The sequence below is a fragment of the Danio rerio genome, chromosome 7, assembly GCF_049306965.1.
Source record: "Danio rerio strain Tuebingen ecotype United States chromosome 7, GRCz12tu, whole genome shotgun sequence".
Lineage (NCBI taxonomy): Eukaryota > Metazoa > Chordata > Actinopteri > Cypriniformes > Danionidae > Danio > Danio rerio.
In genome coordinates this window covers 40,401,254-40,428,479 of record NC_133182.1, presented here as the reverse complement: position 1 = coordinate 40,428,479, position 27,226 = coordinate 40,401,254, and the positions used below count along the sequence as shown (strand labels likewise).

The 27,226-nt window shown below is 34.2% G+C and overlaps 3 protein-coding genes across 11 annotated transcripts in view; 1 reads left to right on the top strand and 2 right to left on the bottom strand.

Moving 5' to 3' along the window:
- The window catches only part of maf1b (MAF1 homolog, negative regulator of RNA polymerase III b), a 10,642-nt gene extending 6,389 nt beyond the window's left edge, over positions 1–4,253 (bottom strand). For 2 of the 4 annotated variants that reach the window (XR_012382490.1, XR_012382491.1), the window contains exons 1-2: positions 1,518–2,037; positions 772–856 (exon numbers count right to left, since the gene is read on the bottom strand). Coding sequence is in view for 2 of the 4 variants with exons in the window: in XM_009303371.5 (XP_009301646.1) it covers positions 772–854 (83 nt within the window). In the remaining 2 variants the exon portion in view is untranslated. 4 annotated transcript variants of the gene reach the window in all.
- The window catches only part of esyt2b (extended synaptotagmin-like protein 2b), an 860,030-nt gene that overhangs the window by 116,483 nt on the left and 716,321 nt on the right, over positions 1–27,226 (bottom strand). The gene's annotated exons all lie outside the window — the stretch shown is intronic.
- On the top strand, positions 3,590–27,226 carry shrprbck1r (sharpin and rbck1 related). Of its 5 annotated transcripts, none has more exons than XR_012382492.1 (15): positions 3,590–4,090; positions 5,091–5,265; positions 5,467–5,550; positions 5,785–5,926; positions 9,008–9,098; positions 9,208–9,526; positions 11,112–11,224; positions 11,583–11,756; positions 18,283–18,443; positions 18,522–18,633; positions 21,320–21,499; positions 21,609–21,707; positions 22,338–22,481; positions 25,096–25,592; positions 25,682–27,226. XR_012382492.1 is itself a non-coding variant. In XM_073907005.1 (15 exons), the coding sequence occupies exons 1-14, from the start codon at positions 3,821–3,823 to the stop codon at positions 25,174–25,176; spliced, it is 2,145 nt and encodes a 714-aa protein (XP_073763106.1). In that variant the 5' UTR covers positions 3,590–3,820; the 3' UTR covers positions 25,177–25,207; positions 26,656–27,226.

The window sequence follows — 27,226 nt, the reverse complement described above, 5'->3', positions numbered from 1 at the left end:
ACCTACAGATGTTCTAAATCTGTTAAATATTTACTAGCACTTAAATTATTCTCGTTTTACTTTTGCTCATATTTAAATAAGAAATACAGATAATAATGAAATCGAAGAAAGACACTGGTAGAGCACATTCTGCCAATAAAAGTCAATTTCGCTAAAACAGGGGTGTCCAAACTCAGTCCTGGAGGGAATTGTGTCCTGCATGGTTAAACCTCAACACTCCTCTCTGGAAGTTTCTAGTATATCTAAAGAGCTTGATTAGCTGGTTCAGGTGGGTCTAATTAGGGTTGGAACTAAAATATGCAGGACACCAGCCCTCCAGGACCGAGTTTGGACACCCCTGCGCTAAAACATAGTAAATTCTGATCTTTCGCATTTAAAGAAGTAATCCCAACCGATTAAAGCAGCTTAATCCAAGTCTACTGATGAAAGGATCAATGTGATGTACAGATTTAATTTAAGTCATTGTGGCATCTTGGTGGTATAACCATCAAGTGACATATTCATTGAAAACATCCATTTATATATAATTTTACCAACAATCTCTAATAACAGAATTATCTTTAGAAATAGACACAAAACAGAAAAAAATTACTCAGTTTTAATAAAACCACCTTCATTTGTGTTTTAAATATGAATGAAGGTCTTATGAGCTAGGAAAGGTATAAGGTTAGAGACAAATTTCATGTATTCCCCACTTTTGCATATCAAAATGATTGAACGAATGTTTACAGAAAACTTACAAACACCAAAGGTGAGTATTCATATTCATACCTGCCAATGATCTGAGCATCTCCAGTTTCAACACACAGCTGAGAGCTCAAAGCCTCAAAACGGGAATTCTCTAAAAGCTTCATAGCTGCAAAAGAGAACAGAGGGATTTGCGATGTTTCGTGTTTGCGAATAATCAGGTTCACTGCAAATTATTCATTCAAGTTGAAATAAAACACTGACATCGAGAAGCACAGGTGGAAACAGTTGGCAGAGTGTAGAGTTGCTTATTTACATACAAAGTAAGTACATTACGTTCCTTAAAGATAAATGTACCCATGGACACATTTGACTACATAAATCGATACAATAATGCATTACCAAAAGCAATGCTTTAATTGAAATATACAATTATTTCAATGTTTAAAGATTGTAAAAAAAAAAAGTAAAATGAATAGATTATACTATTAATATTATAGCAAAAAGGCGTATTATTTGTCGACATAAATGAAAACAATGATCCTAGCCCATTTGCCCCCTCCCCCACCAACCCATCGAAACACTTCCTACTTATATCGACCTGGGTGTAACATTGAAGCAGTAAAGGTAAAAAAGAAAGTAAAAAGGGGACATTTTACTAAAGAAAAAAACAGTAAGCAGGACAATATTAGACTAAGAATAGGCGAGTTGATTGTGGTAATGAACACATTCACAGTTAGAGTATAGCAACATCAGCTGACCTAATTTACATTGACCATTTATGCAGTTAGTATTGACGACATAAAATCTTATTCATTTGTTGAACTTACCTTTCCTGTTGTACACCCACTTCCAGATAAAACAATATATATAAATATATATTTGAGGAAAGAAGGGCTCACGGGCCGTTTGGTTTACAGAGCTGCTCTTTTAACAACACAAAACGAGCTCAAATGCTCTGGCGTCTACGCGCGCAGTTGATTGTATATCAAATAAGTTGCACAATGTAATTTCAGTATATGTGAAAATGACTCGGTCGAGATTGACATATTCTGCAGGCGTTTTCTCTTATCTCAAAGCCTCTACTTACGACTAAACTTAACATAAAACCCAGCGATTGTGTCGAGCTCCAAGTCAGCGACTGCAGCAGCAGCATCCCCTTATTTGACCTACAACAAATGTACCTTCTGAAAACGAGATAAGCGTCGCTTTAAATGGCGCGAATTGCTCGAGCGACGCTTCAATTCGCGCTTGTACCCAATCGTTTGAGAATATTTCTCCTGTTTCTTGTCATATATCCGTGAAAACATCGACCGCATCCAACACCAGTCACTATATCCGAAAACAGTTATAAGCCACGCCTCTCAGCAGTCTTTACATTTCCGTTGAACATGACCACACCTACTATGTGTGTCGTGTAAAATAATATGGACTTTTCTATTGGCTATTTAGTCTGTCAATTAAATGTTCTGTTCATTCTATTGGCGAAATGGGCACATTATTTAAATGAACAGAGAGCGATTGAACGTTTTCTGAATTCTTTGTAAAGTGTTTGTTTGCGTACATATTATATTTTTTTATTAGTGGAGCAAAAATGGTATCATTGAAACTGTTTAAACACAGATTATTAAGAATTGAATGCATGAATATCTGCATGAATAGAAGCTGTTGAGATGTTTCGAGAAGGTGTTTGAAATGCAATGCGGTAACTTGATCCTCTGCTACTAGAGACGTGACAATTAGGACGTAGTCTCAAGTTTATGGATGAAGTGACAAATAAAGCTAAATGTATATTCGTATTATTATTATATGTGTTTTCTATTGTTTTTCAAACCCAGGGGGTTCAATCATGGACCCTCAAATAATTATCATGTGTCACCCATCTGAAAATGAAAAAAACAAAAACAAACATAGGCTACATCTAGTTTCTTGTTTAAGATGTAAGATCCAGCTTATACTTTCATGAATCAATATAAAAATACTAATTAAATAAAAAATATATTATTTGGAAAAATTAAATTTAATAAATGTGAATTTTAACTAATTTATAGTTTTGTACTTATTTATATATACAATATTTTTTTATTTTGGATTAGTTATTTGTGTCATACTTCAACATTTTCAAATGCTTTCCTGTATACATATTATAATTAGGCTATTTGATTAATTAAATGTTTAAAAAAATTTCTTTCAACAATGATAATCTTTTAATAAAAAGCAAATCAGATATTAATCGTTCATTTTAAATAATTTATTATCATCTGTCATTTTTATCAATTTGCAATTTTTCATCTAAAAAGTTTATTTTCATTCTTTTTGTAATAATTAAACTGTTTTAAAAAAAATAAACATTTATTTTAACATTGTTATAGATTTTCCACCAGTCTAAAAATGTGTCATAAACAACTGAAAAAATTAACAACAATCATTTGTGTGTGTGTGTGTGTGTGTGTGTGTGTGTGTGTGTGTGTGTGTGTGTGTGAAAGTGTTTACTAATTGAGTTAATGTTATTGTGATGTGATTTTATAGGGTTATTTTGAACCAATTAGATTTTAGCTTAGCTTTAGATTTTAATGGAAAGATCTGGATATAACTAATCAAACTATTTATGTTTTACCACTACAATATCATGTTCAGCTGTGATGGTTGAACACCTGGTAACAAAGCAAAAACGATAAAGCTTAACCACGTACAGCTCAGTATTTTTGCAGCATGTCACAGTAACTTACCCACATAATTATCAGCCTAGTTACATTACAGTTAAAGTTCTTGGGATGAAATATAAGCTTGGCTGGCATTAAAAATCGGGATATCCCCTAAGCAGAGTGTATGTGAGTGTGTTTTCAACAGGAGGCGTATTTCTCTCTCACTCACACACACACACTCACACACACACGCGCGCAGATAAAATGTCTGTCTCTGTTGGAGCCGTGTGTTTCTTCCTGCTCTGACGCTCAACTTCCCTCTATCCGAAACTAAAACAAAGATGACAAGGCCGCGACTTTTGCGTAAATGTCCGGATCAGAGAGTTGTAGGACATCTCCAAGCATCATATTAGCGCAGAAACGCTGGCTTGTACTGGGGTGTCAACGCGATAAATCCCCGCCTGAAGTAGTGAGTCGGTGGCGGCGGCATGTCGCTGAGCTCCGGCGGGTGGACTCAAGCATCTCCGCCGGCCCAGTCCTCGTCGTCTCACCTCGGCCACGAGGCCTCGCAGTCGGCATGCAGCACTGTTTTGATGTCGGTGAAGGTGTCGGTATGCCATTCCGGTATACGGCCGCTATGTCTCCCCGGAGCAGGAGACGAATCTCTCCGTCTTCAGCTGAGCATGGACCCCGGGAAAGCAGGGGAATTCCGCCTCGCGCTGCGGGATATCAGCGCTACAGCGGCCGGGCGCAGTGTGGTGAGTAAATGTCCAACTTGCCTGCAGTCTACAGTGCTTTAAACACTGTTTAAAAGTTAAGAAACAACGCAGGATAGTTATATTTTTTAATCCAGTAGTATCTGCTCTGTCATCATTATATGGCGCCCTTTGGCTGATACAGGGAGACAGGACCCACACGAGTGAATCACATGTTGTTTTGCTAGTCTTTGTTATTGAAATCCGCCCTCCACCCCCTAAATTTGATAGTTTGTTGAGAGTTGTGTATTACAAATACACTTTACATGGTCTATACATGTTTGTGATTATCTACTTCACATAATAATGGTGATCATGGTTGACACATTTTGTGTGACAGACAAATAGCCAGAAAGTGAAACTGGCACTGCCCTACATGTTGACATGTTGATCTCGTTTGTGTTTTGGGTCCCAGAGGCCTCGTTCAAGGTGTACATACACGTAAAATATTAATAGTTTTGACTTTAGCCTACTATTTAATTTTTTTTTCATGCTTAATGATCGTTGTTATTGTTACTAATATTTTAATCAAATGTGTATTTAAAAAACCTTTTTTTTTAAATTTTAATTTAATTAATAACATTTATGAATAATAATGTTTTAAAATTATTGTTATTGTTATTATTATTATTATTATTATTATTTGTTTTTTATGCATGCGGCAGGACATGGGTTGCATAAAAATATATGGCAGCATAATTGGTGGTTCATTCTGCTGTGGCGACCCCTAAGGGACAAAGCTAAAAAAAATATGAGTGTTTTTAGACGTGTGTGTACTTTATTTATGCCATTTATTATATTAAATTATCAGTTGATTTGATTTGATTTATTTAAATGCCTTTTCTCTACGCGTTTCACAAACCCCTTACACTCGTTTTGAAAAACAAACCAACAAAAATAGCTAAGCTAGCTCATATATTTGCTTGCAAGAAAAGTCAGTACACTCACTGAATTCTATTATATTAAAGTTCATCACATTTTTGTCTCTCTTTATTTGTCTCAGTTTATTGCTGAATTTGACCTCAAGACTGTTCAATATGAAGTCAAGACGCCACTGTGCCATGAACTGAGTTTGGCAACACCTCCACATGACCGTATCTCGTTCAAATTTCGGTGTGAACAGGAAGCGCAGGAGTGGGCCACTGTGGTGATGTCATCCCTCCGTGAGGCACACAGAGGTTTGCATTTCTTCTGCCTTTTCCAAACAGTTTTATTATCATGTTCGGGACATTTCTCATTCATTCATTCATTCATTCATTCATTCATTCATTCATTCAGGTCTAATGGTGTGTTTCTTCTAACACATATTCTTAAATTTTTTTTTTTACTTTTACTCTTATGTGGTTTTAAACCACCAAGTCACTTGTTCCTCTTTTCAGTGGCAATTAGTTCCTCCACTGAAGAAGGACGACTACCTCCTCCACCTCTGGCCACACAGAGCAAAGCACCCATGCCACGCACAGGTAGCCATTTGTGTTGTTGTCTTTAATATTCTGCTCACGATTAGCTTGACCTTTTTGCCAAACAGTAAACAATGTGTCAATTGTCCACTATGCTGAATCAAATATCTCTGCTGCGCCCACTTGTTCTCCTTCCATTTCCATTTATTCCTTCTCTCCCACGTTTCTTCCTTGCCAGCTTACTCATTTTTGCAGTAAATCATGTTCTCTCTTTTTTTTTTCTTCTTTTCTCTGTAGAGGAGATCTGTGCGGAGCTGGTCAGTGCGATAGAGGCAGGTGATGTACGGTCGGCATCAGTCTGTGCATCGTCTTTAGCTAAACAGAAAGCTGCTCTGAGCATTCAGCCCTCGAAACGAAACTACACAGACTCTGAAGTTTGGTAAAATCAAAGTTTATATTCTCTGATCCACTTTTTCATTTTAGCAATGTGTCCTAACCAGATTTAAGTAGCAGGTGATAAAAGAAGCCTGTTAGCATTCTTTTCTAACGACCTGCTGAATGTATGATGTCACACCCTGTTTTCACATTCAGAAAGGACAGACACATTTAATATAGCTGAAATCATAGTGTTAGTTTATAAGTGTGTTCTATTAATCATATTCTGCATTTCAGTAGTTTCTCATAATAGCGTTTTAAGGCATAGGTCACACTGAAATGAAAACTTTGTTGTCATTTACTCACCATTGTGTCCTTCTAAACTAGGGTTGTTCTGATACTGATATTATTGGAAGTACTCAGCGATGTTGCAAAAATTTTGACATCGGTTTAGATTTCCAATACAACCAGTATTTGTAACAATAAAACCATCCGATACTATCTTTTTAAATGAGATATATTCAATTCAATTCAATTTAGCTTTATTTACAATGTAGATTGTGTCAAAGCAGCTTCACATAAATGGTCATAGTAACTGGAACAGTGTAGTTCAGTTTTAGTGTTAAAGTTCAGTTCAGTTCAGTTTAGCTCAGTTCAGTGTGATTTAATCATTACTGAGAGTTCAAACACTGAAGAGCAAATTCATCGATGCATAGCTCTACCAATCCTGAACCATGCGAGCCAGTGGCGACAGCGGAGAGGGAAAAAAAACTTCACCTGATGGGAGTGAAGAAAAAAAACCTTGAGAGAACCAGACTCAGTTGGGCACGACCATTTTAATTTCTCCGCTGGCCAAAAGTCTTGTGCAGTCATATATGCTTGCTAGCTTTGCTTAAAGTCCCCATAAACTGTAAGCTGCAACTGTTATTTTAAACATAGAATCACCAAGAAGCGACACATTGTTGCTATTTGGGAAATAGCAGCTAGTGTCACGCAGCGGCCATTTTGGAATGAAAATTCCTATAAGACAACAGCATGGATAACTAGCACTAGACAGAGTTAATCAAATATTGAGTTAAGATGTTATAATATACACCCCTTCGAAAAGTAACATATTATTAAAAGTAACATATATTATTTAGTAGTTTGTATGCCCTCTATGATTTTGCAAGACTTCTATGCATGGAATGAACAAGTTGGCTATATTTTGCAACAACTATCTTTTCTATTCTTTAAAATTAACCCCTCTTTTAGAGTTGCTCAAAGAGATGCTCGATTTAATATCTCTTCAGAATTCCCTATTTGTGTTCAATTGGATTCAGATCAGGAGTCATATAATATAATATAATATAATATAATATAATATAATATAATATAATATAATATAATATAATATAATATAATATAATATGTTAACATATTTTGCATAAAAGCGTTATTAGTCTTTCTTTAACAGACAATACTGGACAAAATACCATTATAACAAATAATACTGCAACTAAAAGTGTACTGTCAGTCTGTTATCAACATTCCATTTTGAAAGTCATGTTAATTTATTTAAACATGTCAGTATTCGTTTGCATGCTAGAGCGTCAACTATTAGATTAAAGTAATTTAAAGTAGTTTCAAGAAAACAAGTATGATTAATATATTAAACATCAAGTCTGTAAAATAAACTTTTGAAAGTGCTGATGATCAACAGGCTTGTGATTGCAAGTGTTTTATTGTCATCTTTCAGGTTGTATTTCAGCTTTAATGTGCTTTTTAAATAAATAGAGACTCAGGGTAGGGCTGCTCGATTTTGGGAAAAATCTTAATCACGATTATTTTGGTCATAATTGTAATCACGATTATTCAAAATGATCATCAGTTTAAGTCAAAATAATTAGCGCTCCTGATAATATATTTTTTAAATAAAAATTTCCCAAATGATGTTTAACAAAGCAAGGCATTTTAACAGTATTTCCTGTAATATGTTTTCTTCTGGAGAAAGACTTATTTGTTTTATTTTGGCTAGAAAAAGCAGGTTTAAATATTTTGAAACCTATTTTAAGGTCAATATTATTAGCCCCCTTAGGCAATATATTTTTGGTTATCTGCAGAAGAAACCACTGTTATACAATGACTTGCCTAATTACCCTAATAAGCCTTTAAATCGCACTTTAATCTGAATGCTTGCATTTTGAAAAATATCTAGTAAAGTTTTATGTACTGTCATCATAGCAAAGATAAAAGAAATCAGTTATTAGAAATGAGTTATCAAAACTTTTATGTTTAAAAATAAGTAAAAAAAAATCTTCTTTCCATTAAACAGAAATTTGTGGGAAAAGGGTTGCTAATATTGAGAAGGGCTAATAGTTCTGACTTTAATTGCACATATACAGTTATTTTCCATTCTGCAAAGGAAAGAGAAATAAATACAATAGAATAAAAATATGAAACAAACCGTGCTTTAAGCATATTCACTGTAAGAAAAACACTTTAGCTACAAAAGTACTTCAGTCAAGAGCACTGAGGGATTTTCTCCTTTTGTTGTTTGATTAATGAGAAAATCAGGCGGCAGCAGGAATATTACGCGGTCACTTTAATGGTTTCTATTAAAGTAGAAACTATTAAAGTTGGAAACCAAAATCGAAATTTCGATTAATTGCACAGCCTTAACTCAGGGGCTCTAACCCCAACTTTTGAACCACTGCTCTCGTTCACTGTTTGTATTTTTTCATGTTGTATTAATGGTTTAGTCTAAAGAACACCATAAGTATATTCTACCAATTAATACAGGACTGTTTCTTCATATACACACTCAGGTAATGGTTCAGTACTCAGTATCAGCCGATACCCTAAGCTCAGGTATTGGAATTGGTATCGAGAAGGGGAAAGGACTATCGGAACATCCCTATTCCAACTGGAACAAAAAGAAAAAGAAGATACATTAGGGAATGTACATGAACAACAATAAGACACTACAAAAAATATTTTATGTTTTACAGTTTTGGAAAGACACAATGACAACTTTATTTTTGCTGAATTATCTTTTTAATTTATACCTACCCATTCAACAAATAAACCCATTTTAATATGCACATAAGTATGTTATGTTTCCAAGCCATTCTGATCTCAGCTGGTGCCTTGATTTCTCATGCAGCTTGGCTGTGGTGGTGGAAGATGCATCCTCTTCCTGTTGTGTCTCGGTGAAAGTCTTCCCACACTCCACAATTGGTGCTCTCAAACAGCAGGTAGGTGCAGACTTATCCAAATAAACATTACTAACCATTAACTAAAAACTTTTATCAATCAGTGGCATTTTCAGAATTATACAATTGCCATTAAATCTTGCCCTCTCAGGTCTTCTCAGACTATGGTTTTCATCCACGTGTTCAGCGCTGGGTCATCGGTCAGTCTTTGTGCTCTGACCATCGCTCTCTGGCATCCTATGGAGTCCAGCGAGATGGAGACACTGCGTTCCTTTATCTCATTTCTGCCCGTCAGGCTCGTCTCAGTCGAGGGATCTACCAGCAAGATCAGGAAAGTGCTTTACTCGTGGTGCCAACGACTCACCAGGCCCACCAAGAAGCAGTTAGCAATGGGCCAGCAGCACTCAACACAGCCTCAAGACCATACAGCACCCTGCCTACAAGACTTCATAACAGCCATAATACTCTGAGTGTGTATGCGCAGACACTAATGCACAATGTCAACACAAAAGGCTACCAGTCAGTTTTATAACATGCTATCACACATAGACCACAATAAGGCTGTTCAGTATTTAAAGTCCTGTAAAGTGCTTTGAAATATGCGTTTTTATTCAGTGTTTGATGTAATCTCATCCGAAACACGAAGAGAGGGCGGGACATAGAGTAGCTCACTAAACATAGAGTAGCTCTACTTCTTTTTTTTTAAACAGCCAATAGCGATTTGTTTTTATCAGGGCTCTGCCAGTCAAAGCGATTAAGCTCAAACGCAATAAATGAAAAGCAAATGTGAAGTGTCTTGAAGAGGGCGGAGCATGTCAGATAGTATAGAGCATTTGATTGGTTATGATTTGATGAGAAACTGAAGTATGAGGTGACATGAATAAAACCTTTTATCGATTTAGGCGTAAGTGACAAACTACAAGCTTTACATGTCTACATCAGTCTATATCATATTCTAAACACAAATTTTGTCACTGTTTCGGAGCACACTAGCTTATAGATATCTTAAAAACTAACAATAATGATACTAACTTCAAAGAAAAACGCAATACCAGGCTAAATGGTGCAATAATTGCAATACAAGATTTTTAAATATGTTCCTAAAAAGTAAAGAAAACCTAACTTGTGTTTCATATTATTTCAGGGAAAAGAAAGCATCACTACAAATTTTGAAACTGAACTGCCATGTTTTACTGTTACATAAATCAAATCATACATTTACACAAACAAACAAAAAGATATAATACATATACCCACCATTTGTTCCACTGGATTAGTTTTATCAACCTGAAAATATCAAGAACGTTTAAGTAAACAAAAATGAAGTGGAGTTACTTCACAGTCTTACTGCTTTTCTAAAGGGATCGCTTAACCAACCATTGCAATATACATATTTGCCATATTTTGATGTATTGTGCAGTAGGGCTGCACAATATTGGAAAAATCTGACATTGCGATATTTTGTGATTCTGCGATATATGTTGCAATATAAATACAATTTAACGAGGTGACTTGAATAGCTTGAATGATTGGAATTAATCTGTAGATTCACATCTGCATAAAATATAATACACAATCTACAGGTATAGATCAATACAATAAAAAGATACAATTAAAATAAAAAGTGATAAACATTGTTTTCCAGGTTTAACAATATTCAGGTAGAGTTTTTGAATTATATCAATAAAATAATTCAATGTTTTCTGAGTCTAACAGAATTTGGGTAGAGTAATTGAATAATATAAAAATAAATAAAATAAAAATAACTCTGTAATATTATTTGTTATTAATGTTCTAAATTTCCCAATTCTTATGCCTGAAAGCTTTTAAAATCCTTATGCAGACACAGGCCTCAAAACCACATGCAAATGATAAATTATAATAAAGACTTGCATTGATACTGAAACTATATATTGCGCAGTCCTATTGCGCAGCCCTAGATCATAAAGAGTGGTGATTTAAAAGTGATGATTTCAGGAAAGTTATATATATATATAATTAACTGAATAATTGAAATCTGCAATTCTAGCACAATTGGTATTTTTTGATTCTCAGGTAACAATGCTGGAGGATCAGAGAGGTTGGGTTTAAGTGATATTCGTGACCTGATCAACCTTGAGCTGCCACAGCTAAATGAAGCCCTGGGTCCCAACAGAACAAGCACACAGGTACGTTCTTTGAAAAAAATATCTAGATATACAAAGCATGTTTTTTAAAAAGTGGCCGAAAATAACAGCGTAATTCATTCTTTCAAGCTTTGTTTCTTCCAAGCTTATCTGAGTTCTGTTACATGGTTGTGCTCCATTGATTTATTTAACTACAGCTTTTTATCAACAACTGTTGATTAAATTAAAGTTTTGATACTTATTAGAACTTGAACTGGCGATGAGGTCTTAAAATATTCTGAGAAGGTCTTTAAAAAGGATTTAAAAAGTTTTGAAAAAACTTTAGGATTCCTGCATATACCCTGTTATATGTTGATGTATGTTGTTGTTTATTTGAATAAATGTTTCTGTGTGTATGCAGCCGGGATGGGCCTGCCCGACCTGTACGTATATTAATAAACCAACCCGTCCAGGCTGTGAAATGTGCAGCGCAGACAGACCTGAAGGATACACTGTTCCTGGCAACTACAGACCAGATGCTTTAGAGCTGCGACGCATTCAGCAAGAAAAAGAAGCAATAAGGCAGTACCAACAGGTAAGGATAATGAAACGCACATAATCACCCAGAAAGACTTAGATCTGATTAGAGTTCAGTGAAGAAAGCAAGAAGACGTTTTGCATAATGCTTCTTCCTGCTTCATCTAGAATTCTTAATCTTGTTATTTAGATGCATTTGGAAATCAGTGGGATCAGCTGAGTCTGCCATGTTGTTTTTGCTGTTGCCATATACATCTCATACACACCCATCATTTTACATCTACGCTCACACTTTGTCCTTTCAGTCAGCAATAAATAGTGGTTATTTGGTTTGCTTAATTGAAAAAAAAAAGAATGGTAGGCTTGTAAAGGTTTTTGGTGAGTTTTGAGATTGTCAGTATTAGCATCTTAGTAGTGTCATGGGTACTAGAATTTGAAAACAGCCTTTCCAGCGAAAACATTTACTTCTGTATTGTGCATGTTAGTCTGAAAAAAATCAAGAAATAAATCATTTTGTTTGGGTTTTTTTTTTTGGTAATACATTGCTTCTTGGTTGTTGAAATGCGTTCACTGCACTCAAATTGATGCAGGTGAACATGGAGAGAAGGAGATAAGATCACCATACATCACAGTTGTCTTTTTAGTGTCATTTTTAAAATGACATCCTTGTCATTTATTCATTAACAATAAGATCTATTGTTAAGAATATGGTAAAGGATATATGTTTAGACAAATATGTGCAAATCTTTATTGGTCACACTTTATTTTGATGGTTGATTTGTTGAATTTAAGTTACATTGCATCCATGGCAACTATTAGATTACAAGTAGACTGTTGGGTTGGGGTTTGGGGTAGGGCTAGTGTAAGTTGAAATGTACTTGCAAAGTTTCTTATAGTCAGTTAAATGTATGTTTAGCAGCATTAACAACAGGTATCAAGCAGACAGTCTACTAATACTTAAATGGACCACCAAATAAAGTGTTACCTTTGTATTCATTAATGAATTGATTTATTTTCAAATCGTCTATTTTCAGGTAGACCATTGGCATGATTATATGAAACTGTTCAGAATTGTCCAGACCTAATCAAAATATCTGTGTTGATTTGCTTTTGATAACAACAAGTTTTTGATAGGAATTCAGGGCAAATGGAGAGTATTAGATTGTCTGGAAGTCCTGTGGTTGTACTGTTGCGCATGGCAAACTCAGACAGAGGAGTCTGGTGTGTTGTTTGTTTTGTTGTGTTTTCTAGTCGTTAACAGTATCTCTGCTCAGTGTTGTGTTTACCTTGAAGTACTGAGTTTATTACTGTATTAGTATTTCTGGTATTATTGTCAGTGTTTTTGATGTTTTGTTGTCTTAAAAATGAAGTGAAAGTCCTATAACCGGACTATAGAAATCCGGTTGGAGCATCCGAAGTGCCTAGATTAATGTGCGTCTGTAAATGATCTGATCGGAATCACATTTTTAAACCTCCTTTAAATGTGTTTTGTATCAGAATGTTTAACATAATAATATTTATGTTATTATTTTATTTGTACATTTTTGTGTACTATTTTTGCTGGCAGTCCGATCATAGCCTAACATGCATTTAGAAGGCAGCTTGGGTTTCATTTCATGTCAGTTGTTTTAAAAAATACAGTAAATATAACTTTTATTTAATTTCAGCAGTTTTTTTGCATCTCATTTGCCATTATATTTTAATATTATACATCAGTTTTAAATCCATCAGGAACCACGATCGTTAGAAATAGTCATCAATCATTGAAAACCCATATCAGTCACCGCTATTTTTTTTCTTTTTTACCAATTTTTAAGGGTTTGTGAGTAGATTAAAGCCTGAGCTCTGATTGACTCCTCAGTCTGAATCTCTTCTCTTTTGTCTCTATTTCTTTTTAAGGAGAAAGGGAGAAGAGAGGAGCTGAGGGGCAACAACTCACTACTGCACAACCTCGACCAGGACTACTGATTACACACACACAAACACACTCATACTCCAAACACAACTACAACACCAACACCAGCCGGTATACTGCACAACCTCTATATGCCTGAACAGATCACTGCTGAATAATTTGATCCATGCAAAGTCATCTTTTTAAATGCAGAAGTTGAAATAGATATTAAACACTGCAGGTAATCTGTGTTGCAGGTACACAGGAACAGGTTTATACAATATTATTGCAAGGAGATCATACAGTCGCTTCACTACTTGATCTAATAATATCTTCCTTCCACACACTGAGCTTTGTCTTGGTATAAATCAATTCAGGTACAGACTCTTTTAATGGGCTCACGCCTCAAGCATCAGAGGACATTGTATATCTCTGTAAGTAGATGAATGATACGATTCTTACTGCACAGCCTTTGCTTGAATGAATGTAAAGCTTCTATTTATATAGCCAATTTGATACAAGTTTAGTCTGACCTTACGATACAGTATCTCCTCATGGATTGAAATATAATAATAATAATAATAATAATAATAATAATAATAATAATATATATTATTATTCAAGAACTAAGTGATTTAAAAAAATGCAAATGAACTATTACTGCGTCCCATTTTCAGAGGTGATGAACAACGCACTTTTTGGTTTAGTGAAATCTAACCATACACTTTTGCTTACTGTACATAACCTTTGCTACATTGACTGTTGTTGTTCACACAAGCAACATGACTTTGACATCAAAGATGATATTGTAAGATAGAAGTAACTAAAGTAGAGAGGCGTTTTTTTTTTTTTTTTTTTCTCGGTGAATGATGTTTCACATCCCAAACCTGTGCCGTAGGACTGTGCAACACTCATGACAATTTGTAATGATTTTACATTTTGCAGAATTTTATTGTATAGTCTTGCACAATGCACTTTTTTTTTAATGCAATCTGCTTATGCCATACTGATCCTGGGTTTGGGTGTGCGCCACAAAAAGCATACAAAGTCATAAAACAATCACTGCATTTTCTAATTAAAACAAATTGGACAATGTTTCAAAAACATCCAAACCTCAGAATCATAAATGCAGGCGAAGACAAACTTATTAACAGTGTGAAGTTTGAATTATATGTTCAAATATTTCCTAAGTGATGTTAAACAGAGCAAGGATATTTTTCATAGTATTTTTATTATATTTTTTCTTTTGGCCAAAATGTTGTTAGGATAGTGTTCTCCTCAGAGAGGAAAAGCAATGCGTTTCCTACTTTTGTAGTTCTTATCTTTAAAAAAAGTTAAAAAATGTCCATTTAGATAATCCTCTTGTCTTTTTCTTCCATGTGTTCAAAATAATAAGAATATTTCCATCACAGAAATGTAAGGTTCTGTCATCTACCTTTCTTTCTGTTTCTGTGTTTTCTCATTGCGTTTGGAATTCAACGTGACTGTTTTTTAATTCAGCGATTTAATTTTTAAAAAGCAAATGAACTAAACTAAAATGAACTCGCATTACAATTTTAAAGAGTAACTCAAATATTATTTTTTAATTTTTAAAAGTAAAGCAGTACTTTACTTGGGATTTAGGAAAGTAATATTATTACGTAACTCTTATTACTTGTAACTCATGTTTCCCCAACACTGTCTGTCTGTCTGTCTGTCTGTCTATCTATAAAGTTAGAGTGAAGACTAGTATCTTGAAAAATAACTAGTAAAATGTTTTATGCAGTAATGATGGCATAGCCAAAATAAACTAGTTGTGAGGTATTAGTTATTAAATATTTTTTTAAATATAAAATTTTTGTTAAAACACTTGGGAAATATTTGTATAAGTTTAATTAAATTTTATAATTCTAATTCAAGAATTTTGTCTTCAACTGTACATGCATGGTAAGAGAGCAAATGTGAAATACATGTTTACTGGTATAGAATTCTCTTTAAAGACATAACTTGGTGAATTAAGATGCTGTTTTCATTTTTAACATCAAATCATATTTTTTTTTCCCTAAAATATTACACCAAAGAGAGCATACCTTCCTATTAACTCTCTGGTGCTTAGTGCATCATGGGTAAACCACATCTATAAGTAGGCCTGATGACAGGGAAAGAGAAAGAGATGTCTTTATGTCTTCACTTAGAGCTGTAATGTAGCATAACCTGTTTGTATGACTGTGGGCTTCATTCTTTCATCTTATGTACAATAGCCTTGATTTTAAGAAAGACAGATTGCTATGCAAATGAACTATGTGAAGTCGAATAAAGTTTTTTTTTTTTAAATAGATGAATATCACAACTGGCTCTCTTGCATATTATTATCCTGATGTATACACACAATACACTAGATATAACTGCTTCAGTTATGGAGCCTTTTAGAGTTTTGTATTTTAGTATGTGCAACTGTGTGGTGGTTGATCAGTATAAACAACTAAGGTGAGTGACAGCTTTCATGATTTATTCAGTCACTTAAAAAAATTAAATATATGTATTTATACAGTTGTAGTCAGAATTATTAGCCCCCCTTTAAATTTGTTATTCTTTTTGAAATATTTCCCAAATGATGTTTAATAAAAGCAGTTATTATTTTTTTAAAACTATTTTAGGGACAAAATTATTAGCCCATTTAAGCTAATTTCTTTTTAGTAATCTATAGAACAAACCATTGTTATACAATAACTTGCCTTATTACCCTTGCCTACCTAATTAACCTAGTTAAGCCGTTAAATGTCACTTTAAGCTGTATAGAAGTGTCTTTTAAAAAATTCTAATCAAACATTTACTGTTATCATGGCAAAGATAAAATAAATCAGTTATTAGAGATGAGTTATTAAAACTACTATGTTTACAAATGTGTTGGAAAAAATCTGCTCTCTGTTAAACAAAAATTGAAAAAAATAAACGGGGCGAATAATTCAGGGGGGCTAATAATTCTGACTTCAAAAAAAAAAAAAAATATATATATATATATATATGTATATGTATGTGTATATATATATATATATATATATATATGTATATGTATGTGTATATATATATATATATATATATATATATATATATATATATATATATATATATATATATATATATATATATATATATATATATATATATATATATATATATATATATATGTGTGTGTGTGTGTGTGTGTGTATATGTATATATATATATATATATGTGTATATATATGTATATATATATATATATGTGTGTGTGTGTATATATATATATATGTATATATATATATATATATATATATATATATATAATTTTGAGTATATTTTGCTTGATTTTGGTTAAGCTTTTAATTAGAGGGAATCGATTGATTATAGTAAGAATAATCAAGAATCACAGAGCATCCTCAACTCGAATGAATTGTAAGTGTAAATATTTATACTTTAACACTTCAAATTACTAACGTTTACTTGTTTGTAAGATGCTTTAACCATCATTTTTAAAAATGCTTACTGTATATGTGAGGCGTTTTACACAATTCTACCCGTTTTTCTGATTAAGAAATTATTTCTCATATTTACACATTTTCACAAAAATATTTGAAACATTGAAGTAGATATTTAACTTGAAATTAAAATGCTGCGTATATAAAATGATTTTTGTATATTTAGTTAAACGTGGACACCAAATGGGACTGTTTCTCTACATGAAGGTGCATGTATAAGACAGTTGTAAAACCTTTATAGTTATGACATGACGCATCCTAAATCTGAATGAGATTGGATGCGTGCTATGACTGAAGTGTCAATTGCTCAGTTTTGTTATTTTAGATGCAAGGATGACATTGATATGACAACTTGACATAAACAAATACGTAACAACTGGTGTTGAAACAATGAAAGTTGTTTTAAGGTCATTATTCTAAAGGTTTCTTGAGTTTTATAAACACTCTTTCAAGCAAATTGTTACCATGGCATTTTCTCTACAAATATGGGAAATAATTGTAAGACCACTTAATATGTTCCTGCAGTTGTTTCTCCTTTTTTCCACAATATTTTATTCCCACAAAAAGCTATTTCAAAAGATGGAATCCATGCCATGTAACTTAATCAACACTTTTCATGCCTGAAAATAAAAACAAAATAATGAACTTATTTCTTTGCTCTTCTTGAGGTGATAATATGTCCACAGAAAACAATTTGTTTGTCCTTGCTGTCTTTAATCTATATTAAAAAATAGTCTGCTGTATACTAGCATTTCTTGTCTATTGATGTGGATTTGAAAGCTTGGCCTTTAACCTTTTTTCATACTGTTTGTTTTCTGCAATTAAAAGATGACTAGGGGAATTGATCGAATAAACCGCCACCCTCTTCACAATATTGAAATAACTGATAAGAACACCTGGTTCATGAAGCCTTAAATGGATTTTGTTGCAGAAATGTCATGCAGAATTTGTAGACATTTAGACCAATGGTCTTAAACTCAATTCCTGAAGGGCCACAGCCCTGCAAAGTTTAGCTCCAATCACCTCCAACTCACACCTGCTTAATCGTCTCTAGTCTTGAAAACCTTGATTAGTTGTATAAGGTGTGTTTGATTAGGGTTGGAGCAAAACCAGGAATCCAGTTTGAGACCTATGTAGTTGACTGTTTATCTGTAATCTATGAAATTCTGAATGCTCCACCTTCTGTGTCTGCAGGCCAGAGAAACAGAGCGCAGGGAGAACTTTGCTCGTCTGGTTCAGATGGATGGGCAGGATCTGGTGCCAAACCCGGAGCGAGTGGAGTGCAGGATCTGTTACGTGGAGCTGGAGTCTGGTGAAGGAGTGCTCCTGAGAGAGTGTTTGCACTGCTTCTGCAAGTGAGAAATAGAGACACACACTCACACTGACTCTTCTATATTGATCTGCGGTAATATAGTTTGTTTCTCTGTGAGTAGAGAGTGTCTGCGCTCTGTGATTCTGATGTCGGAGGACCCTCAGGTGGCTTGTCCATACAGAGACGAGTCCTACGCCTGTGACTGCGTCCTGCAGGAAAGAGAAATTCGAGCTGTGAGTATACAATCATTCTTACTGCTTGTATTTTGCTGCTTTATCTACAAAACCAAAGGGCTGTAGAATATTCCGACTAGATCCAGAAGTGTCTGTTTGTGTCTGTCATTCTCTGCTGTTGTGACTCCATTCCATTGGCTAAAATGACCAAAACTCATGTTGCAGCCTCATCATCTGTGTTGTTTTTGTAGCTTTGACACACTATTATAACACATATTATAACTATTATACTATTATAACTTGAATATCTTTTACACACTTTCTGAGTCAGTACATCAATTTGAATCGAAATTGTTATTATTCAAGTTGGTATCATGCTAAGTGAAGTTATTTTGAGACCGTCCTCACTGCAGCCCGCAGCTTGATGACATACTGGACCAGGTCAGCTACATAATGGATGATCACCTACACCCCCCCCCCCCCCCTTCCCTAAGCCTAACCATCAGAGCAGCGTGGGTGTTACCTTAGTGGGCGGTACAAGGTCCACTATGTAATGGACCTGGTCCAGTTAGTCATTGTGGTTACTCACTGCAGCAAGGAGTTGGTTATTTTAGCATGTTATTTATATGAATGTAAGTAGTTGAATCACAAAGTTGTTTTTAATACAATAATGTAAGTTGCTAAAAACACAAATGACAAAAAAAGAAGACAATAGGAAACATGGCTATAAAAAATGTCTACAGTCTCAGTTTAAGGAGAAAATGTTTCACTGCTTCAGCTACTTCATAGGCACATTCTCCTTTTGTCTTTAGCCTAGAATGTGGAGCAATTAACAAAAACTAATTTATTGGGTTACAGTATTCTTCTTTTTTTTACTCTGTGGACTGGACATTCAATGCATTAAACAGGGTTCCCCCCCGGTCATGGGATTTCTGGAATATCTTGGAATTTTAAAAAGTCTATTCCAGATATTGAAAATTGAGGGATATTATAAGTCATGGAATGCATCACAGATTTTTATTTGTCATTTTTACCTCCCATTGATTATTAGATATAATTTCTGCACTGTTTTTTTTTTTACCATGTTGTTTCACTTGGTTTGCCTATTGCTATCATAAGTCTATTTTCACTTCCTATTTATTCTTTTCCCACATGATTCTTACAGCTATTAATAATTGGCTATAGTCTCTTAAACAATAACATTAGAGATATCATGTTAGGATGTCAAGTTTTAGCAATCGAATGTTGTATACAGGGCTTTACATAAACTTTTTTTAATTACCGGCCACTGTGGCTAGTAGTTTTCCAATGTTACTAGCCACTCTGCATTTTCACTAGCCACAATTTTGTTGTTGGGAAAATATATTTTATATGCATAAATTTGACGTTGACATGCTAAAATTACTTGATTTAAATTTTGTTATGTCCACTTGCGTCCCCATTCATTTCTTTTTTTGTGTGTCGAGTATGAGCTTGCTCAATGAGCATGATCAAATGGGTCATTATAAATGGGTGTTATATTGCAATTAGTTTTTATTTCACAAGAGCTCAAAATTAACGATTTACCAAATTTATCTCTATAACCATACAAACCAATAATTATTTCTTAGCCAGAAATTTTGAATGTGTCAAAACAAGCTAAATATAACTATATACTATACTTTTTATTTAACAAAACATTTCTTAAAAAAAAAAGAAAAAGAAAAGCAATTGACTTTTAGAAAATAATTATTGTCATGTATCAAAAATATGCACAGTAATCTGTTGTGGCTAAAGATCTCTCAGATCACCGGTTAACTGCACATAAATGGAGAGTTCATCAGCAATGTTGTAAAAAAAAATTATAATAATTAACCGTTTTAACAAAAATAAAAGCAAATAAAACCGTATGCAAATAAAAGCAGGTGAAAGGATCACATGCACACGGTTAACTTTAGGCCATTTAATAATCTGTTCAAAGTGAAAGCAACCGGTGCTGCGGGTGCATGTTCATCACTTTTTGTCTAGTTTATTTGAAAGAGAACCGATGACAGTTGCGTTTCCAGAACCTGTTACAGACACGGTTGCTTCACGATTCGGGAGTGCGCACGCGTTTAGCATTCGCGCGCACGTGTTTGAAGAAGTCACGCGCATCAAATCAGCTGTTAACACGAGAGATAAGCATCCTCTCATTCGGTATTCACTTGCTTTCTTCTGCTCGCGTGAACACAATTATTGTACTTCTCGATTTTAAGATCACACTTGCACACATATTGGGTCATCCTTATATCGTCAAACCCTGCATTTAGGAAAACTACAATTCAAAAATTTTTTTTTTAACCAGCCAAAGTGGCTAGTGGGATTGTTTGTCTAACCGGGTGTCTGTCTAACCTGGTGGGTGTTAATGTAAAGCCCTGGTTGTATATATTGTAAATATCAAGCATATCTGTTTATCATAGGTCTTGGAAAGCTTTTCCTGACTTTTAGCGAGAGAAAAATTAAGAAAATCTGACATTTGGCTTAAATTGGACCCTGTGAAAAAGAAAAAAAAAAAATCTGTCAACTTGCTAAAATTTGTTACCATTTTAACCAAAAAAATTTAAAGGTTTTACTTTTTATTCTAGTTAGTACTGTTCATTTGGTTAATTATTTAATTTTACATCATCAGTTTAAATCAAGTCACATATGTTGTTTTACAGTATTCCTGAGTGGAGGTAAACAAACCAATTCATGTGTTGCATGTTCCCCTCCTCTACCTGTGTCTCAGCTGGTGTCAGTGGATGATTATCAGCACTGGCTGCAGAGGGGTCTGTCTGTGGCGGAGTCTCGCTGTGAGGGCAGTTATCACTGCGCTACTGCCGACTGTCCTGGCTGGTGTGTTTATGAGGACACTGTCAACACTTTCCACTGTCCAGTGTGCAAGAAACAAAACTGCCTGCTCTGCAAGGTAAAGCATGCCATATGGACACTGGTTTTCATCTATTTTTTTGTTGTTAGTTCTCTGTAAGTCTAATGTAAAGTAAACAAATGCCATTGTTTCTTTTTTCTTCACTTAGGCTATTCATGAAGGGATGAACTGTAAGCAGTATCAGGATGATCTTACAGCTCGAGCCATCAATGACTCTGCAGCTCGAAGGACCAGAGACCTGCTGAAGGTCAAACACAAACAAATCCACATCCATGTTTTACGTCAAAGCTCATGTCCAGAAAAGATGATGTCTTGTTCTTTATTCTACAATATTCAGACAGAGTTTGGGGTTTAGCAGATGATGTTATTATAAATTGCCCCTATTGTGCTATGTTAAGCCCCTATTGTGCTACCCTCTCATGCAATAGATTGACATCCATCATAATATACTTCACTTCTTTCTCAATGTCTAAAATGGTTTATTCAGTGATTCATTCTTTTTTTAAACCCCTTCTTTCTGAGCCACTGCTCTGCTCCGATGGCATAGTTTGTTGTGATCAATCGATCGTTTACAGCTCGTGTTGAAAAGGGTCGTTTCAATAAACACATTTTTATGGTATAAATTGTACATTCTTAGTTTGAGCTCGTCTTATGTAAGTATGTGCAAATTTGTTTCATTTTTGCAGTGCTAAAAACAGCATCATGTTAAAATCTTGACAACACAAACCAGATCCGTTCAAGTCTCACACTCAACCTTTAAATACACATATTTAAATCATAATTGGGCAAGTTAGTCCCACTGAATTTGTGCAGTTGAAAGTTTGGGTGATGCATGTTCATCTCTGTTTTCATTGACTTTCTGTTCTGTCCTCAACAGACTCTTGTTAATTCTGGAGAGGCGATGCATTGCCCCCAGTGCGGCATCATTGTCCAGAAGAAGGAGGGCTGTGATTGGCTGCGCTGTACCGTCTGCCACACTGAGATCTGCTGGGTCACCAGAGGGCCGCGCTGGGGGCCCAAAGTAAGAGCTTTTTCATTAGACCTGGATAAAAGCTTTACTCGACAGCTCTACAGGGTTTCGTTCCTCAGTAAATAAGAGTGAGGAAAGGTCAAATTGTGGAATGCAGGCTTCATTTTAAGATTTTATCTCTATGACAAAGGAAGAAATATTGAAGATTGCTGTTTTCTAAGAATTCTTTATTAAAAAAAAGTTATGCTAAATGGATTATTCAACCAAAAATTTTTATTTTGTCACAATTTCACATATACTCTCGGTCCATTTGTTCCAAGCCTACTTGAGTTTCAAGAATTTTACAGGTGCTGGAGTTTTAGTTTAGTGTTTGAAAAGTGCTTAGATTTCAGATAAAGATCTTAAAAATGGATTTGCAGTTCATTCATAATAAATGATCTTACAAAATAGATAATCATAATAAGTTATTTTAATATGAATTGAATTTATTTTAGTTTATTTAAAACATTGATTTTTTTTTTTTTTTTTACATAAAGTCAAAACTGCAGTCTGCAAACACCACTTCATGAGTGAACAATGCACAAAATTAAAACAAGATGAAAGATGACCCATTTAAGTGAGTAAATGTCATTTTTGTGTAAATGTCAATAATTCATTGTTGGGCATGTGGCAACCATCATTAAAATTCTTTGTAATACTATACTATACTATTCTAAAAAAAATATAGTGTTCAACACAATTCATTCATGTTGTCCCAACACATGTAAATTAAGTTAACTTTATCACATAAACAATTTAAATTGAGCATAAAAATGAAATAGTCCCAAAAAAACTTGAGAATTGAGTTAAGCTCATTTTACATGCAACAAGCATCAAAATCATTCTGAGTCTATACTATACTATACTATACTATACTATACTATACTATACTATACTGTACTATACTATACTATACTGTTTTAAGGAAGTACTGCATGTGTATGAAAATATGGAATTTTCCACACTTGAATACTGTTGAAAAAATAATTCTACAAAATACATTTTGTGTTGATACTGTACTTTTTTTTCTGTTAACTTCTTTTCATTGGATACTCCAGTTTAAAGAGACTGCAGGGCTGAGGGTGTGGGCAGGGATGGGCAAAAATACATTGAATTGTATTTTAAAATAAACTACCGAATACCTCAATTTTATGTGTATCAAAATAAACTACAAAATACTGCAGCCAAAAATGTATCGAAATAAAATACTGTATTTTGCATTTTGAAAATACTACAAAATACTTCTGATACTGCCACCTCATTCACCTCTACTGCACATGAGTATATGTTCATATTCATAAACTTTTGTTTCTAGTTCATTTTAGTGCACATTGTGTACAAATTCCATACAGAAAGTCCTGTCTTGAAGATGATCTCTTAATCACTGTAAAAACCATGTAATGCAGATAATGAGCAGTATAATTGCAACCTTTTCTTATCCGTCTTATATTTTAGGTTATATTAAGGGTGTTTTTGCAAATAAACTCTTCATACACAGTTAAAGTCAGAAATATTAGCCTACCTGTTTATTTTTTTACCCAATTTCTGTTCAATGGAGAGAAGATTTTTTTCAACACATTTCTAAAAAGAATAGTTTTAATAACTCATTAAAACAAGACTTTCTCCAGAAGAAAAATTATTATCAGACTTGCTGTGAAAGTTTCTTTGCTCTGTTAAACATCATTTGGGAAATATTTAAATAAAAAAAAAAGTCAAAGGGGGTCTAATAATTCTGACTTCAACTATACATCCTGCTGCTGCCATGTAACGGGAGTCTGGTATTTTTGACCAGTCAGTACAGACTGGACTATTATTTAATTGTGTCTCATATACTGTATAGTGCCACTTTGACATCTTTAGACAGTAACTTTTCCTATTCCTTAACTATACACACCTGCAGATCAACTACTGGCATTTGAAACAGTCAATGAAGTATTGTAGGAATCGCCACTGTAAGACGTATTTGTGTGTTGTAAATCAGCAATCCATCTAAAACTACTTTTATTTGTGCAGTTTACTCATTCTCCAAAGATGTTTTCAGTTCTTCTTTAACTGGAAGAGTCTCAGTTTAACCTCTTAGTGAACACCAGTACACAGTGTTTAGGTGTTTTATCATTCTAAAGTTCCTCTGCATTTCCACACTGAGGATGGTCTGAAGCTCCTCATCCTGTCCTTAAGGACTGATATTTTATTCTATCGTATTTCTGAAGCAAAGATGCTGATGCCGAATCGTACACTATGCTGGCATTATATATTACTGGTTTGTGCAGTATACTATTATAGTATATAGTATACTGCATGGTGCAGTATACTATTTTCAATGATTGTTGACTTTTGTTGGTATTTGTCTATTATTTTCTTTATGTGTGTTGCAAAATTTCTTTCCATACTCCAAGCATCGACCACATTCTTAACCAGTTTTCTGTTCTGATATCAAGCCTAGGCAAATAACTGAGAAAGCATCAATCTGATTTTCAGCCATTTCCATCAACCCCATAAATACAAATTACAAAATACTATTTTGTATACATAGTACATTTTCATTTTAAGTGAACAATCCCTTTAATTGTGAATATTATTATAGAGTATATAAAAAATAGAGATACATCTGTTTCTCTTATTTCAGGGTCCAGGAGACATAAGTGGAGGCTGCCGCTGCAACGTCAACAAGCAGAGATGCCATCCAAAATGCCAGAACTGTCACTAAAGGGAATGGCCGAGAAAAAAAAGAGGACGAGGTACGAGTAAATGTAGCGTATTGCATTATGAAAGCTTTTGACATTTTTATGTGGGCTGATATAAGTATATCGTCCACCTGATGCTTCTAACTGAAATGTGTAGGTCTGTTGTACATCTAAAGTCGCAGTGGTGCATTTCATGGGATTAAATCACAAAGCAAATGAGCATCAGGCAAGTCCTATTAGACAACTACTGTAGTGTATCGGTCCACTTAGCATTCTAATGTGATTATTTATAAACACACCTCCACTGTGTGAGATTTCACCTGTAATATGATGTCTTGTATTAGAGTCAGTTGCAAAAGAAGAGGTACAAGGAATAGTTCACCCAAATATAACATCATTTAATGACCTTTTTCTTCTACTGTTGAACACAAAACAAAACATTTTGAAGAATGTTAGAAACATGTAACTATTGACCTCCATTGTATTTGTTTTTCCTACTATGGCTATCAATAGTTACAGGTTTCCAACATTCTTCAAAATATCTCCTTTTGTGTTCAACAAACTGAGGAAACTCATAAAGGTTTGGAAGCACTTGCGAGTGAGTAAACAGTAAATACATTATACTCATATATTACTCATAACAGTAAATACATTTTTGAGTGAACTGTCCCTTTAAAATGGCTAATGAATGTTCATTCAGCGAATACAGATTCTGATTGATTGAAACTGACCGAGTGCTTTTAAGACAAAACCGCTACTTCGGTGCTGGAAATAGTGATTTGGAACTGGCTCATTATTTTGGACCAGTTAATTTTTTTAAGAAAAAAAAAAAAAGTCGGTCAAATGGTTTACAGATCACTGTTAAACCTTTTAAGCAAGACTGATATGTGGGTGGCAGATCAGAGCTTTAACCAACGTATGATTTGACATTATTTAAGACTTTGTTTTAAACATTTGACTAAAAGTATATATTTTATTACAAAATTACACGTTTTTATGTATTTATATTTTACCCTTCTGCTCAAATGTTCCCAAGAGGACAAAAAAAAGCCAAAACTGTCAAAAGCTGCAGCTGATAATGAAAATAAGGGAATGGTTACAATGCACTTACACATATTTGTGTATTTGTCTTGTCTTAAGCTCTACTACACTGTTGACACGTTACTGATAAGTGCCTTATCTTGCCTGTTTTCATCTCTAAGTTATGTAACCACTAACATTAGCCGTAATTTTACATTGTTGTTATTATTATTATTATTATTATTATTATAATTATTATTATTTTACAAACTATATGTAGCTGTTGTTGTTGATCTGTGATCCAGGATAATTTATGTGTGCAGTGTTTTCCCTTCATCTTTTCCACAGACTAAGTATTTTGTGCATTCATTCTGAAAGTTGAACACCGTACACTGCACTGGTCGATGATTAGACTGTTTTTAAGCTGAATATTACTGTTAATATGTAGATCAGTTATTTACTATTGTAACGTTGCATTACAGTGCTATGCTAATTTAAGTAGAGGTAATGGTCAAGAGCAGGTACCCAAGGCTTGCGTTAAAAAAACGTCAAGTCTAAATCAAGCCAAAGGACTGATGTAACTGCCAAAGCTTTCAATCCATGTGCTGAAGTCAGCATCCAAAGTATCTACTTATGCATCAAAATGAACATTTCAAGAGGGTAGTCGGATTTTTCATTTCAAAGCATTGATATTGTTCACTGAGAATCTGGACAGAAGTATCGCATTTGTACAGATGATTGTTCTGTTCATCCTTACTCGTGATATTGATCTGTAGCCTCACTGTTGTTGGGATAGAAGCATTATGAAGTTCCTGCATGAACCACAGAAGAAATGCGAATGACTGAAAATGGGAAAGTCTTACACTTTAATCCAGTAGGTTAATCTGACCTCAGGGCTCCGAGTCTTAAAGAGTGCCTTACATGTTGTAATACTGAGCACCTGTAGTAACTATATTTAAAGCTGTTTAAATATTCTCCTTGTTACATATTTTGACTAATTTAATATGCTTTACATTTTGTTCTTTAAATAAATTAAAAACTGTTACCAAACTG

What these genes read in the sequence shown, in the direction of transcription:
- shrprbck1r (XM_073907005.1), top strand. Translation starts at nt 3,821, where the DNA reads ATGTCGCTGAGCTCCGGCGGGTGGACTCAAGCATCTCCGCCGGCCCAG. An exon ending in TAACAGCCATAATACTCTGA is followed by an intron (nt 9,527 to 11,111) that starts GTGTGTATGCGC and finishes TTTGATTCTCAG; the next exon opens with GTAACAATGCTGGAGGATCA. An exon ending in AGGAAAGAGAAATTCGAGCT is followed by an intron (nt 18,634 to 21,319) that starts GTGAGTATACAA and finishes CCTGTGTCTCAG; the next exon opens with CTGGTGTCAGTGGATGATTA.